Consider the following 16,952-nt stretch of genomic DNA (forward strand, 5'->3'; position numbering starts at 1 on the left):
TTTTCCGTAAAGACTTTCTGGCTAGGATATCCCTAAATGACATTATAAAATTAGTTCAAATATGGCGACGGAGCCTGCTTTTCTGCAACCTCTATCAACCCTAGTATATTGCTCTTGAATCACTGATGAGCGTCTGCGGCAGGACCCTTGGCTTAGATTCGAAAATTTTTATTTTTTACAAAAGGTTTAAAAGTCAGTACCTTGTCCCTATTCGCAATCTTTTCTTTTCGAAATTTCTTCGCTTGCAACGGCGTCTTTCAGGGATTTCGAATTTTGTTCGAATTTTTTCACAATAATATTAGGAAAGTACATAATTTTTGAAACATTTAAATGCAAAAAAAGGCACAGAGAAAAATTTTGGTCGGAGTCCCTCTAAAAGGAATGTAAAAAATTTAGGTATTTGTGAGTTTTCAGGAGAAAAAGATTTGAAAAAAACTGGGGACACCGTATTCTAAAAAATTTGAATCCTAACTAATTTCCCAGGGTCCACTTTTGTAACCTCCAAAAAACAAACGATAAAAAGCGTATGTTTTCAAAACATAAAACAAATGACATGAATGAAAAAAAACAAATTTGTTATGAAACAATTTCGAAACCAGAGACTCGATGAAGGTTACTTATTCAGATTTTCCAATTTTCCAAAGGAGTGGATTTTTTAGGTATCAAAGGACATTTGGAAATGAAATAGGGAACACAGGCGACGGTCAGTCGGACGGGGGGACATTTTTCAATCGGATTTGTTGTGATATTTGAGTGAAAAGTGTGTGTTCGGTAACTAGTCATTAGCACCGGAAGACCGAACACATCATAACCTGATTAACTGTCGTTGCGACACCAGCCCAATGCTTCAACTCTCTTCTACTCTCATCCAATAACTAAAATTGGATCAAAAAAGAGAGGAAAGGAATAAGGGAATAATTGGTAGAACAGGTGCAATAAGAGAAAAGAACACTGGAGAAGAGGTTTAATTGAATTGAATAGAATTGATGGAAAGAAGAAGGATCCTAATTTTGGTTCTTCGGTTATTTTTGAAAAACTGGTTTTCAGGATTAGATATATATTTCATAATAATGTGTACGGATTTTTCACCTATGACTAATTGTATTTTGAAACGGATGGAAGGGGTGGAATAGAAAAAAAAATACATGGAAATTATGGAAATGGTCTGTGATTGATTGTTCTAAAAATATGAATAACGGTGGAAAGTTAGAAAAAAACACTCTGAACTTGATTATCTCGGTTCCTATGAGAGATATCAAAAAACTGTCAACTGATAAAATATTTATGATTCATTTTTGATATCTCTCATAGGAACCGAGATAATTGAGCTCAATTAAAAAAGGAGCTCAATTATCTCAATTACTATGCAAGATGTAAAACATGTATTAACTGAAAAAAAAAACACTTCTGACATTCTGATAAACAATTTATCAGTTGACAACTTTTAAATGTCTTTGCCAGGAATCGAGAAAAACTGGATAAAATTTGAACGTTAGGGACCCTTCTATCACAGGTTTTACAGCAATATAAATTACTGAAAAAAGGTTTTTATTGAAATGGAAAAAATGTTCCTCTACAGAAATATTTTCCAAAAAATCTACAGTACAAAACTTGGCAATGAAGGAAAATCTTGAGCTGAAAGCTTAAGGAAATTTTTAGAAAACTCAGGAATTTCAAAATATTCACCTAACAAACGCAAGACTAAAAAATCGGATGATTTAGATTCTCAACATAAGCGTCGCCTAATCGGAATCGAAAAAAAAGAAACAAGAAAAGTGGTGGTGGTGGAAAGGCAATAAAGTTGAGTTGTCAACGACTCGTCGATATGAGAATTGGATCTCTGGAAACTCAAGAAACAATCTCATAAACGTCTTCTTCTTGTTTTGGAATAAGTACTACCACCCTCAAGCTCTCACCACACGAATGCAATCAAAAAAGAGAGAAAAGGCTAATGTGGTGGCGGGAGAGACAAGAAAGCAAGGAGAATGGGAAGGAGACTGGGGTGGACCTAAATGAATGAATAGTATAAAGAAGACGTGCCAAACGGCGACAGATGGTCAAAAACAGTAGGGATTGAATAAGAACAAGAAGAAGTCACAGATGGAATGTGCTGACTTTTCAACTTAAAAAAAGAGAAAAAAAGAAAAGGTGCAAATGAATGAAAGAGTCTCTAGAGACAATTGAAATGAAAAAGGCTCCCACACCACCAAAAAGTATGGGGGGACCCTCATCTCATTGCTCTTTTCTCGCTTGCTCCTCCGGCGACAATCTCAGTCGCATATCTTTTCGGCTCCTCTTCCTTTTTTCTTCCTTTTTTTCTTCTTATTCTTATTCTGCTTTTCCTTCTTCTTCTTGCTTTTTCACACACGACACCACCACCATCCCAAGCATCCAACTATTTATTGCACCCACCACAACAACACAACAACATTTTTTTGGGTCTCCTCTAACAACTTTTTTCTCCTTCAACTATTTTTTTGCTCTTGGTCAAGTATGCCAGTACGCATAATATAATCCAATTTGGTCAAGAGAAGAAGGAGAAGTTTGCACATCCATCATCTCATCCGACGACAACGAAAAAGCAACTGAGAAATATGTGGAAAAAAGTAACGCAAAAATGTCTGGTAGGGGTAGAGACAGAAAACGGTTTAGTTTCCTGTTTTGTTTGCTTTTCTGCTTTTTACACTCCATCTCTTCACATTTTTGAATTGTTCGAAGTCTGACTCTTGAAAATGAGCGGCAGATCGGGTAGAAAAGTTTTCAGACCAGGGATCGTGCTAAGAAGTTTTTGGTTGTTTTAAGGTTGAATCATAACTAGCCTTTGACTTTTTGAAACACCGAAATATGATCTAGATAAACACTCTAATAGAGCTCTTACCTTTGAATTTCAACTTTGAGCCAGTTTTTTTCAGTTCCTGTGATAGATATTGAAAATTGGTGAACTAATAAAATGTTAGTGATACTATGATAAGCATTTCGTAGGTTGATCACTTTTCGACACGGTTGCTTATAGTTAATACACGATGGTCAGTTTTGAATTTTTTTTTTTCAAATTTTCTGCCCAAATAGAAAAAAAAGAAAACTTCTGACTGATCTGGCTTGTTAAATTAAGGTTGGAACAGTTGCTCGTTTTTCAAAATAACAGTCGATACTGTAATCCTAACAATTTCATGACATCCACTTCAGGATTTTTGATTCCGGATCGGACTGACTTGTTAATTTCTTATAAATTCTCGAATGAAGTATGTCGGAATATTAAAATGGTAACATTCAAAAATCAGTTGACAATTCTAATTTTTAATTTCGTTAATAGCAAGGAACAATCACTTAAATTTAAACGGTTTGAGGGTGTTTAAAGACTGTACCACTCTAATGGAACGTCGCCCATCTTTGATCTTTATTATCTCGATTCCTACAAAATATATCAAAGTTATGTCAACTAATAAATTGTTTAGCATAATACCAGAAGTATTTTGTCAATTAACACGATCTTTTTACAGGAAAAATTCTTACAAGAATTGAGATGATTGAGCTTAAAGATGACGGGTTGGGTTAGTTTTTAATTGAGGGAATATGGTACTTTGAATAGAATTCAAAAAAGAAAAGAACGCTTGATCAAGTTTCAGCCCAAAGAGCTAAAAAGGCAGCACCTTTCTCCCAAAGTCCCCAAGAAAATTAAAAACCATTGTCACCTTACTCTCATCTTCCACAAACCTTCTTTTTCTTCTCCATTTCCTTTCTTAAACCCCTCTCACCCATCCGAATTCGGACCTCTTCCTCTTCGTCTTCATCTGATGCCTTCTTTCTACTCCTCTAATTCTTTTTGCCTTCATTTTGACAACACAACAACACTTCTTCCGAGAAACTTTCGAAGCGAAATGTACGATGTGTTAATCAGACGTATTTTGAGAAAAGAGAATCAAATTAGAAGGGCACCGCGGAAAGAGGAGAAGGACCTGTGTCAACACTTTCGGAGGAAGAAGAAGTCGAAAAAAGAAGGGTAAGAAGAAGGAGAAGAAGGAGGTGACAAACGGTAAGTGGTTTTCGAAGAGAGAGCCCAAAAAAGAATAATAAGAAAGTAATTAGAGGTGTGTTGCTTCCTGACACAAAAGGGAAGGAGAGCACTTTGACTCCAAAAAGAGGACAATTGGATCAAAATGATCTTAATGAGCTGTCAACGCGATTTTAAACTAGAAAAAGAATAACGGAAGAATCAGTTGGAACGATGTGAAGTTTCCCAATTTTCATGGAGCACACACGCACCGTGAGCTCAATTATCTCGTTTCTTTGGAAAGATATAAAAAGGTAGTCAACTGATAAAATGTTTATCATAATATCAGCTACATTTTGTCAGTTAATCACCTTTCTATATCTTCCAGAAGAAATGAGGTAAGTGAGCTCAAAGTGAGAGTATGGGGGCTCATCAAAACCCCGAACGCAGAAAAAGAATTACAACAAGAAATTTACAATAAATTAAACCAAAATATTGTATTTTTACTGATAAGAAAAAATTTTGATCTCGAAAAAATACCTTACTAATAAACAATAATTTCAACGCATCAAGCAGAAAAGAAAATACAAAGTTGTTCGACAAAGCTTTGAGACATTCTAACAATAGAGAATAGTGATAGAGAGAGGGACACTGGATCTCTCCGAGTGCTAATCATGATTGATCTAGGAACATAATGATTTACGATCAATCTGCCAGGTGTACCCATAAAACCATCAATTGACCATGAGTATGAGCCAACAAACAGAAAAAGTAGTAATCAAAAGTTAACCTCAAAAGCAGTAATAAACGTGTGAGCGCGGAACGAGAAAGAAAAGGAATCATCAGGCAGAGGGGGCGATTATATTGAACGGTCTCTGAAGAGAAGAGCTAGAGGGAAATAGTATAGAGAAGAGGAGAAACACCAGACAAATGGCGGCTTCTGTATGCAGGTGGCTTTAGATGGCTCTTGACGGGCACACATAGAGATTGAGAGACGCAGAGAGAACGGGATGAAACAGTTTGTATTCTGCATACTGTTTGTTAGCTCAGATGGTGTTTGCCATTCAGGTATCCGCCACCTCATGTAATTTTTTCATGAATTGTCCAAATTTGCCCATGTCGCGAAAATGAGTAAATTTGGCTGATCACAAGCAATGCCCATCTCGGGTTTCATGACTTGTAACATGATAGATTGACGAAGAGGAACAGAGTAAATAGAACATGGAAAATATATATGAAATCAGAGAGAAAAACAGGAGAAGAACAAGAAGAAGACGATGAAAAATGACAACCGGAGTGAGACTCAAAGAGGTACATAATTGATGGTCAGCAGTTGAGATGGATTTAGAAACATCATTCATTGGTTTCCAACTCTGGGATGGACACAAAAGTTCCTGAGAACTAAACCCATCTCCAATGAGAATTATAAAATCAAGTAACAGAGTAAAGCTACCGTATTCTAACTTCTTGTTTCCTAGTTTCATGATTACTGTATTTTCTCAAATAAAAGCCCACTCTATTAGCGCACTTTGAGCTCAATTATCTCAGTTCCTATGAGAGCTAACAAAACTTTGTCAACTGATAAATTATTTATCATAATATCACCAATATTTTATCGGTTGACAGATTTTTTAAATCTCTTATAGGAAGATAATTGAGCCGGAAGATGATAGGAAAACTATGGCGAAAACCACGTTCCCTGGATTTGGAATACTGTAGCAAAAGTTAGTTCGTGGGATAGAAAAAAAAGAAAATCTAGGTCATAGTCTAGGAAAAGAAAAAAAAATATGGGTTCAAAGTTGACGACTTGGTCCTAGTCTAGTACCAATTTTTTCGAAATTTCAAAAATGGAAATAAATTGCACTAAAATTAGAAAGATCAGACTCCCAAGCAATCCAACCGTATCAGGAGTCTTAAAAGCTACGTTACCCGGAATTAAATCCAAAATTTCATCACAATTCCACAAACCACTACTAAACAAATGAATTAGTCAAAAGCGGCCAATTCAAACTGGCAATCGCAAAAAATAGTGTTTCTTTGCGTTGCTTTCTTTTTTCATTCGATGCCATCCATCTCAAATAGCTATGCATCATCGTGGGAACCTTTCACTTCTTTTTTGACCTTTTTTCTTTCTATATTGACGCATCAGGCGGTCCTTTGAAACAAAAAAAACCCAAAAAAAAAATTGGAGGGAGAGATACAGTAGTCCTATTTGTGCAATCTTTTAGTTCGAGGGTCCTTATTCCTCCGATTATCAAAACTAATAATAGACAGAGAGTGTTGGGGGATGGAAATTGGTCAATTGCTCAAGGGACCTCAAAAGTATTTGCCCTCTGCGGAAGTTGGTGTGTGCTCCTTCGTCTTCGGCCAATTGTCATTGAGATAAAATCAGATGAACGAAGAATAAGAATAAGAAGAAGAAGGGAGAAGCCGATGGACACTTGTAAAGGACCAATTGGGTGAGGAGATAATTTATGGACGAACGGAGAAGTGGGGATGAGGCGGGAGTCAAATGAGAAGGAGAAGAACAACGATGAATCAACGGCTTGATTATAAAGTTTGTACAATTTATTTTGAGAAAGAAAACGAGGAAGAAAAGGGTGAGGGAAAGTGCGGACGATAGGGTCCGATGGTTTTTAGAGAGAAGTGTGATGAAAGGAATAGAAGAAGGGACATAGGGTTTTACTAATTTGGGCATTCTCAAATAGGTGGTAGGAGCCTTAAATAGAGCATCAGGGAACAAACCGTGAAACCTGTAATAGAAAACGCCCTCAACATTTAACTTTGAGCTAATTTTTATCGGATCCTGTCAAAGATACACGCAAGTTTTGGGCCTAATAAATTGTTTATCATAATAACACAAACATTTTATTAGCTGACACATATTTATATCTTGAATAGGAGCAAAGATAATTGAGCTCAAATTAGACAGTGTAGGGCCTTTCTATAACAGGCTCTACCGTATTTTTTTAAAAACAGATCCGGCAATCGAACAATAAAGAGATTGTGGAAATCTCATAGAAATTCTAAGTTTCTAAAGATCCATGGTATACACAAAACACCAGAAAGCTGATAATCACCCAAGTGAATAATGGTCACAAAAAAGTATCAACTCAGCTTGGGTTTTCAAATAAAAGCAAAAACAGAGAACTTTTCAAAAAACGCTCAAGAATTCTTGGCTTTTTTCGTCTATTTCGGCCCTAAAGAAATAAGAACTATTGTCTTTAAAAATGCATTTTTATGTTTTTTCAGACTTTCAGTGTTTCAATGCAAAATCAAGCTTTTGATAAAATTACCAACATTTTGTTAGTTCACAGAATTTTGATATCTTTTACAGGGACAGAGCGGGCTTAAATTTGAAAATTGAGGAAGCGCTCTATTAGTGGGTTTACGGTAATTCAACACACAGGTTCACAAAATCAATGTGTCTTTCCGGGACAGATCAGAAGATCATAAAACTTAGAAGTTTAAAAAATTGCATAGAAATATTGAAATATTGCAAAATCCAAAATCCTCTTCCTCACTTTTTCACAGAGTATCAAATTCACAGTCTCGAGAAAATGCGCGCGCGTCGTTTTCCGCTTACTCTTTCTCTCTCGCCTCGAAGAAGGTAAATGCGAAAAAAGTTGCATTTCACAAAGGAGACACCTCAAATAAGAAGTAGAAGCAAGCACAAAAAAACAAAGAATCTTTCTTCTGTAGGAGGAGGAGCAGCAGCAGATCGAGACGAGCTCTCTCTTGTTGCTCTTTTCTTGTCAAACAGTGCATCTCTCTCCAGTCAACATGGGGCAAAAAAAATGTAATCGCAAAATATGTATACAAAAGCCTGAGTCTACCCAAAGAAAAAGATCGGATGAGAGATGGATATTTAGAGAAACAAGGGAAAAAAATGGAATCATGGATATAAAGTGTAGGCGGAGATGAGAAAGTACTGTTTCTGTAAGGGAGGAGCAGATTTGATAGATAGATGGATAGATAAATGGATTAATGGATTGATAAGAAAAATGGTACTGTAGATCAAAAAATAAACTAGACAAAAGGAAAAGACATGGCATTAGGAAACTGGACGCTGGAAGGATGATCAACGCCACCTGGTTCAGATAGTTCCCTATTTTCACCCTTTAGAAGGTCATAATATACTAATATTTTTCTGTAACCTGCATTCAAATGTTCCTAAAAGTTCTAGTCCTGGAAAAGCTACACATAGCCAAAAAATCCCCAAAGAACATCCGATTGAATTAAATCAAACTTGATAAAAAATGTTACCGTAAGACATGTAGTAGAAGGGCCCCATATCTTTAACTTTGGGCCAATTTATCTCGGTTCCTGTTAAAGCAATTAAAAAAGTTGTCAACTGATAAATTGTTTATCATAATGTCAGAAGTGTTTTTTTAGTTAATTCATGTTTTATATCTTGCATAGTAATCGAGATAATTGAGTTCAAGCTGGACTATGTGGGTGCCCTTCTACGAGATATTTTACTGTGGACAAAAGGGACAATGTTTGAGGAATACAGGCAGCTACGGGTAGTTTAAAATGATTGAAATGGTGAAATCCCTCGTTATAGTATTTCGGAGCTTATTCGAATTCTAAAAGCTGCCTAGAACTTCAAAAGCTAATCGTCAAGGAAGAGAACTCATTGCAAAAGTTACCACACCAAATTTGTCTCCGTTTTCCTGAATCGTAAAGTCAAAATAAAGAAGTGTCGAGTTCTGAAATGGTGCTTCAACTGAACGCCTTCTCTGCGTCTCTCCAACGTGCACACTCTCTGAATGGTCACCAAGTGGCTGTAACTCGACACCGTGCCAACTTTCGTTTCGGAATATTCAAATTTGGGAGAGGGTGGCGGTGGTTCTGGAGTCTGTTTGCCTACTTTCTTCTTCCACAATTAATGAAAGAATATGCAAATGGGTTCGTAATTGAAATTTTGTTGGGTTCTAACGACACAAAAATAGAAGTCGGGAGGTCGGTTTGTGAAAGTAAAGTCAAATGCCGTAAGGAATCAATGACTCCAATTCTAAAGTTTAAAATCATGTACAAAGAACAAAGAAAAACAAAAAGAGAACACATTGAAAACATTGGTATGTGATATCCAGAGACTCTTGAGCACTTGAAACAAAGGAACACAAAGAGAGGCAGAGAGATAGTCAAGTGCAGCTGGTCAGAGATTTGCGACAACATGATAACGATAATAACTTTGAATAGTATTCATAGGTATTGATAATATGATGTCGGGTTCTGTATTCGATAACCGTAAACACTCTAAAAGAAGGCCACCCCTAACTTTCACCTGAGAACCAACTTTATCTGGGTCCTTGTAGAAGACATCAAAAGGGTATGATATACCGTATGAACTCATAAAACATTTATCATAATATCGGTAACATTTTATTAATTTACTACTTTTTGATATCTTTCAAAGGAATCGAGATAATTGAGCTTAAAGCTGACGGTTTGGTGAGCTTCTATTAAAGAAGATTCGGTACTTGCCAAATCAGCAGCCAGCCCGTTTTTGTTGTACCCTCTGAATTATGTTGCTTGTTAATTCGATGATCCAGAATCTTTATTTTCGAAACTTTACAAAAAATATTAACCATTTATCAGCTAACTTTATTAATGTGGCATTCGACGAGTAGATTCTTGTTTACGATGGGAAGTCCCAAAAAATGGAAATATTGGATTTCCTGATCAAAGTGGGCGGATATTCTCTGCAAAAATTTTAACTTTAAAAAGGGATGGGAAGGAGATTTGGAGTTTTTGGAGTTAGGGTATGCATCCTGACGTAACGGTTTACAATTCTAAGTGTTCACTCTGCTTACGGCTATCTTTTATGTATGCCATCGTGCGGTAGTGGCGGCACATAATTCAGAGGGTACAACAATTCGGGGGTACAACGGGGTACAAAGTGATTTAGAGGTACAAAATTCACGATTCGGGGGTACAAAACTAAGCCTTTTTTCAAGTATTTTGTACCCCCGAATTGAAGATTTTATTTAATACTCGTCCCACAAGTTCAATCCTTCGAGAGGCTTATTTGAACAAAGTTTTGAGAAAGTTATTTGTTTCATATTTATTTTTTGAGAGTATATTGATTTATTATATATCAGGATAAGAGTGGGCGACTTGAGTCTATTTAGGGTTGATAGGAAATTTTCAGAATTATGACGGTGTTCTTTGGTTGTTTTTTATCTGGTCGGAACAAGAAGTCGTCAGAAGCCGATTTAGGAAAACGAGGGTGTATGAACATATTTTGCAGAGGACTATTATGGTGGTGTGCAAAACCCGGAGCTATGGAAGAGAAAATCTGCCGGCCGCGGCCACGGCCTAACTGCCGTAGTTAGGAAATACTTTTTAATTTAATTATTTTTTCTCGATTTTCGTCCATTTTCCGGTAATTTTTTAGATTTAGAAAATACTTTTGCGGTTGCAAAACCGTTTCTGATTATCCGTATCATATTTTTCATCTTATCTCAAAGAAGATTTTTCATGTTTTCAATCATTCGAAAAGCTGTGAAAAAATTCTTCATGGTCAAAACCCTCTTATATTATTCCCTATGATGTGTCTCTCCGTTGAAATCATATGAAAGATAATATCTTCTTTCATCTGATTGATGATCCAAAGAGGATAAGGATTTATGTGGATTGGGGGAAAAGTTCTATTTGGAGAGCAGGTGTTCAAAGATTGTTTTTCTACCGTAATCCTATTTTCCACCAATTACTTTTCTAGAAATCACCTCCAAAGTGTTTTGTACGTCCTGGATTTGGAATAGAATGTCCGTTTGCTCACTGAAATTTTCCACCTGCAAAAATCAGAATCCAATTATTATCCATAACAACCGAGTACATACTCCATTCATCAATAACTTCAATAGTGCATTCTTATGCTTCGCGTACTCATTTCTCATTAATTCCATTCCTTTATCAGATACAGATGTTACCACGATACCTGGAAAAAACTGAGCAATAATAAAATCTTCTGAAAAAAATCACCTGTTGAGAAGAAAACGCATGCTTTGAGAAGTGAATAATGGAGATCTGTGATTTTGAGATTCATCATCGGGTAGATTACAAACGAGAACATAGTTTCAGTGATTGAAGAGAATAATCCTCTCAAATGCTCATTTTCTACAGAAGTCCAACGATCCGATTTCAACGGATAGACATTGGAGCAGCCGAAAAGAAGGCCTTCGCACATTTCCACTCGTGTTTGATAAGCCATTGTGAGGAAGGAACACGGAGCAAGGCGACTAATAAACCAGGCACGCTGAAAACAAATTGTATATTTTTCTATTGGGTTTTTTCAAAGTACCACCTTATCACTTGTCGATAGTTGATTAAAAACTGGAAATCTAGTTGCAAAATCTAAAAAGTGCACGATAGACCTTGACCAACTCCGGCAAAAGTTCTCAAGATTCAAAATTTCCAGAGGTTTCCAATCTCTCTGAAAATTGTACCGTAATCATTTTCGAGAAGACAAGAACTACTAACTTTAAATCGTGGACACTGTGGTGACGTCTTCTGGATCAATTCCAGAACATTACTGTTCAGCATTCGGTCTATCAGTAAATTTTCCTCATCTCGACACATGTTAGATTCACAATAATTGTTCTCACAATACCTAAAAATTTGATTCATCATCCGTTTTTATTTCCATTTTCAGAATTCTCACTTCTCTAAATTCATATAAACCTGTGCCATTTCCATCGCCTCGGACACACCCAACTCGGTATCCTTTGAGCTCTTTGGAGTACTTTCCGCGGAGGAGCTCGATCTTTCGTAATCTGTGCTGGTCGAATTGTACTTTCCGCGGATATCTGAAGCATATAAACATGGGATTGTTGTGATTAGAAACGATGTGTCTTGTGATCGAACGGAGGATACCTTTGACGTTCATTCCAACTTGAAGGCACTTTTTGTACCGACATGCTCTGCATATATTACGGGTTCCCTTCTCGATGACACACATGTTACCACGATAGCATTCGAACTTCTTTTCTGACATGTAGACACGACGGAAGAATCCTTTGCAACTTCTGGAAACTCAACTTGAAATTTTAATTCTATCCTTTTGATTTCTTATCGTTATCACATCAAAAAAAAAATCAGATATAGGCCCAGCTGTGTTACAATTTCTAGACATGGAAACTATGATACTTTCGTTTTGCAATACAATTTATTTTTTCTAATATCATATGATCAGAGTATAAACAACACACGAAAAGATGAGCATGTAATCGCTATAGGACAACATCATTTTTAAAATAAAAAATGAAAAAGACAATTTCCAAATGCTACAGTTTGAATTTTCAGAAGAATCAAGAAGGCTTTAATGACTGGGCGTCAATACGGTACCGCCAAAAGTTTTGAAACATTACAGAGTGGCGCACAATAACTTATAAAAACGGTATATCTTCAGACATGTGTCTTGGAAGCACGAAAATTGCTAGAAATATAATTTGAGGTTTGATTCAAAGCTACTGAATTTTTCAAAGCGATTCCTCAAGTCTAGGCATTTTGAGCTCGATGCCTAGAAGCCAAAGATGTTTCTTGCACACCATTTTGATTTTCATGAGATAAAACAATTTTGACAAGCGGTACCTCGGCTAATAAAATAATTTGAAACTAGGCCAGATTACTGATGAATTATTTGAATTTTCGCACTCAAAATTTGAGCCCAGTAACATGCTTTACTCAAAGTTTACATTATATTTGTATAAACTTTAGCCCGGATGATATGCACAATTTTAATTTCGAATTCTCCAGAAACTTACGGACAACAAATAGTTCCATAATGCGGTTGACCATTCGAATCGTCACATACTCGACAAATCAAAAAATGGCTCTCCGGAGACGACATCTCACAGAACCAGCGACCAATGCTCTCAATGATTTTGGAATGAGCACACCTTCCTCTCCCTCCTCCTCCCTTATCTTTCTTCCATTCAGATTAACGTCTGTTTCCTCTTCTAGTTTCCATGGATACTCTCTCTTGCTCGAGCTCTCTGTTTTTCTCTTTTCGTCACTATTTCTTTAAGAAAATCCTTCTTTAATAGACGAGAAAACACCCAAAATAGTGCTGCTGATGACGCTTTGAACTATGGAGGAATGAAAAAAAAAAATAGGGTTATCAATGACGTTGTTCGATCAAAGGAAAGGTACAAGAGAACCCAGTAGAAGAGGTCGATTTGTTTCCGATTCTGGGAGGTTATCTTCTAAATGAAGAAATGATAGATTGTTTGGACTTTGATTTAAAAAAATGAAACTTGATCATTATTATTTGGAAATTCCGGAATATTTTGGGATTTATCTTGATTGGTGTTCTGTAGAATCTTTAATGCAAGAAGAGTCAAATGAGGTCAGGAATTTCTGAAAACGTCTGCTGGAAATTCCAAGAAACTGTCAATACAAGTTATATAGTTTACATTGTCAATCGTGCACCAACTCTCCTCAAACTGACTAACTGATTACTATTACGAAATTCCTTTCTGAATTTGAACGATACGCAACATTTCAAAATTTACCATAAATACTCCAAAAATAGAAGTCCACCCTATACTTGAACTTTGAGCCCTTATATTTCATTTTTTATAATAGATATCAAAATTTTGTCAACTGATATAATGTTTTTCATAATGTCGCCAAGATTTTATCAGTTGACTCATTTTCGACATCTTTCATAGAAATTGAGAAAATTGAGCTCGAAGTGCAAGTATTGGGTGTCCTCTGTTTGAGTGTTTACGGTAACTTGGTACGGGGAGGGAAATACTGGAAATGAAACACAATAATACCAAATTAAACCTCGTTATCTGCATAAATATAAGGTTGATAAATATACAATTTTCTCTCGATATCATTCTGGAGAGATTGAGAAGTCTGAAAAGTTGCATCACAACGACCAATACCGTAACCTAAAACTTTCGTTCATTTTTCTCGATTAATGTTGCTTTTCGACAACTTTTGCGTTGAAAATCACCTTACAAGTCGGAAAAGAACTTTTTCGAAATCTAAAAAATTGCCGGAAAACGGACGTAAACCGAGGAATATGTGACAAAAATGTTTACTAATTACAGTAGTTCGGCCGTAACCGCAGCCACCAGATTTTCTCTTCCACAACTCCAATTCTTCCTAAACAGCATAATATATTAATCTGGAATGATTCAGAAACCTCTAATCTGAAAGTTTCAGCTTTCCTACATTTTGTGTATTTTCAAAACCGACTTTCAGTTATTCTTGTTTAGACAATTTTTTTAACTTTCTGCTAAAAATTATTTTCAGAAATGTTTTAATATATAAATTTGCAGCGAGATCCCTGGTGAAACCCAACAAAATTTCATCAGTTTTGGAAAAGAAAAGGACAATATTATCTGAAGATATGATGAGACATCGTTTGAACTTTGATTTGACACTCTCGCTAAATCTGGAATCAATTGAATAGGTCAAGACACGGTTTCTTGGTGATTTGAATTCTTGTATTCTGATCGGAAACAGCATCATCAGGTTTTCCCCGTGTTTCTCCAACGCCTCTGCCGCGTTTCTATCATTCTGAAACCGTATTGTAGTTTGAAAATGATCTTTGGAGTGTTTCTGTTGTTTGCAAAATTGACGTCTTCTAAGATTGAGTGAAAGTGCCATCTGAAAACAATCGTAAATTATAACGAGTTGCTTATTCTCGAAGATGGTTATCTTGAAATTGGAGAGAGGGAAAACGAGAATTGTTACAACCATGTTTCATCTGAAAATAGAGAAAAAACTGGGAGTTTGAAACTTTGCGATAAATCACTTTTTGTTTGTAGTAAATAGAAAAACAGTCACGCTGGTTCCATTCCTTCATCAATCATTATCTTATCATTTGGACTAATGATTAGGTCAAACCGATCAAGGTTTTATTTATTTCCTGCCTGATGATGATTCTTTGGAGTGAACTGAATGTTCAATTCAAAGAATGATTGGTTGATCGGATTCAGAGGATGAACAGAGATCGTCTTAATTAGCTTTTGAACTTATGGGAGACACGTGGAATTACTGGACTGGAAATAGGTTGGAAATTAGGGTGATGGGTTGCAAAAATCAAACAATGTTGGTTTTAAACAAAGGAGACAGACACACAGAAGGACGTGTGTGGCGCACAATTCTGATAAAAATGGGTATTTATATCTTTAGACATTATAGTGTCTTGGAAGCACGAAAATGGTTGGAAATATAGTTTACTTTTGATTCAAAGCTACTGATATTTTCAAAGCGAATTCTCAAGCCTAAGTATTGTTATGATTGTCCGAAGATGAACGGTTTAATGATTCATGTGATTCTCATGAGTTGAAGAAATTTTGAAAAACGATAACTCAGCTGGAAATTGAAGAAATAATTTGCTGGTGCAAACTTTGATCAGGCTAGTTATGAGCCACCCTGTACTGTGATTATAAATATCCGAGTGACGTTAAACATTGAACAACTTCTTCAATGCCCCTAAACTTTAACTGAAATTAGAGATTTTCACTCCCCCACCGCACCTGATAATAAACAATGTTTGAAATTTCCGAATTTTATGGTGTTCATTTCAAAATTTTATTGTCTAGTGGTGATGTCATATGTTTCGCATAATTCCCTTTGTATACCGCAATATGCTATGCCAGTCCTGTCTCTCCCGCAATGACTCATTTTATCATTGATCACAATTTCCGAGAAGAGTTTCTAGAACAAACACGAATATAGAATCCCGATTTACCCAATAAATCACTTTTTGATGACGTCCTCCTCCCCTATCTGTCTTTTGCAAACCTATTACAACCTGTCTCTTCTTTCGATATACCAGTTCTTCTTCTTCTTCTTTTTTCCCCTATCTCCACACCCTTACTTTTTACCGTTCGCTCTCTGAAATGCCTCATCAAAATTCACATCGTTTTCGATTCACTTATTGACAGTTTTTTCCCTCGTAAATCACACCGAATACCGTGTAAAACGGACGGCCGTGGAGATTCTCGTGTTTCATCGAATTGTTTTTGTAAAACCGGTTCGGTGATTCGGACGTTTTCTATCCCTTCACTATCTTCTCTGTTTCACTGGAGTCTCTCAGTTACTTTTATTCTTTAACCGAATTAGTAAAAAATAAATATCTGTGTGCAATGTGTCGATCGGCATAGTCCACAGTTGTTTTTTTCGGGAAAGCGTAGTGCGCAGTTTTTCTTGTTTGCGGCCGAAATATCAAGGTTGGGCGGAGCTTAGGTCCGGTAGCTGAATCCTTGAAGACGAATTTAAAGAAGCACAATTTCGTAATTATTTTCTAGCTTTTTTTTCGATTTTACAATAAATTTCAGAAAGAAATGGAAAGACCTAAGCTCCGCCCACTCTCGAATTTTCGGCTAAAAAGCGAAAAAAAAGAGAGTTTTCACTCGAAATTTAAGTCAGTAGGCTTTTAAATTAATTCACAGCCAAAGTTGTGTCGTGAGATCAAATCGTTATCATAACTAAACGCATTTCTGTTCTGAATCAATTCTGAGGCTGCTTCTTCATATTGATATCGAGATAGCGACTCAAGCTATTGGAATAAATTTGACTTGACCAAATATTCACCTTTGGACTTACCGTATTTCCTCTAGTAGAAGCCCATCCAAACCAAGAAGTTGGCAACTAATAAATTATTTATCATAATATCACCAATACTTTATCAGTTCGCCAAAATTTCATATTGTTCACAAGGACCGAGATGATTTAGCTCAAAGTTGACTGTTTCGCTGATCTTCTATTAGAGCAAATACGGAAATTTTTGAAATGGGCAATTTTTTTGCTCTTTTTGCTCTGCAAAAATTGCCTCGAAACCCATCATTTCCATCTTTTCAATCTTCTCTGCCATCCCTTATTAGTTCCTCCAGGCCGCATCCTCGTTGGTAAATAGATTTCAGTCTTCAATTCATCTCTCTTAACTTGCTTAAATTCCAATGCACAAACATCATTTTTTACGATGCTC

General features: G+C 36.2%; 2 protein-coding genes across 2 annotated transcripts; both read right to left on the reverse strand.

Annotated features, from left to right (window-relative positions):
• Nucleotides 1–2,227: 2,227 nt before the first annotated feature.
• CBG26450 lies at nucleotides 2,228–3,791 on the reverse strand (the record flags this gene model as incomplete). The annotated part of the gene is made up of 3 exons (XM_045235928.1): nucleotides 2,228–2,395; nucleotides 3,612–3,635; nucleotides 3,756–3,791. The coding sequence occupies 3 exons, from the start codon at nucleotides 3,789–3,791 to the stop codon at nucleotides 2,228–2,230; spliced, it is 228 nt and encodes a 75-aa protein (XP_045100026.1).
• Nucleotides 3,792–9,600: 5,809 nt separating this feature from the next.
• Cbr-nhr-258 lies at nucleotides 9,601–12,848 on the reverse strand (the record flags this gene model as incomplete). Its single annotated transcript, XM_002634342.1, has 9 exons — nucleotides 9,601–9,699; nucleotides 10,726–10,791; nucleotides 10,840–10,937; nucleotides 10,982–11,255; nucleotides 11,304–11,432; nucleotides 11,480–11,609; nucleotides 11,661–11,805; nucleotides 11,873–12,024; nucleotides 12,763–12,848. Coding segments are annotated over 9 exons (1,179 nt in total), but the record flags the coding sequence as incomplete, so codon positions are not given.
• Nucleotides 12,849–16,952: the final 4,104 nt, after the last annotated feature.

The sequence above is a fragment of the Caenorhabditis briggsae genome (assembly GCF_000004555.2).
Source record: "Caenorhabditis briggsae complete genome, chrIV, whole genome shotgun sequence".
NCBI classification, from domain to species: domain Eukaryota; kingdom Metazoa; phylum Nematoda; class Chromadorea; order Rhabditida; family Rhabditidae; genus Caenorhabditis; species Caenorhabditis briggsae.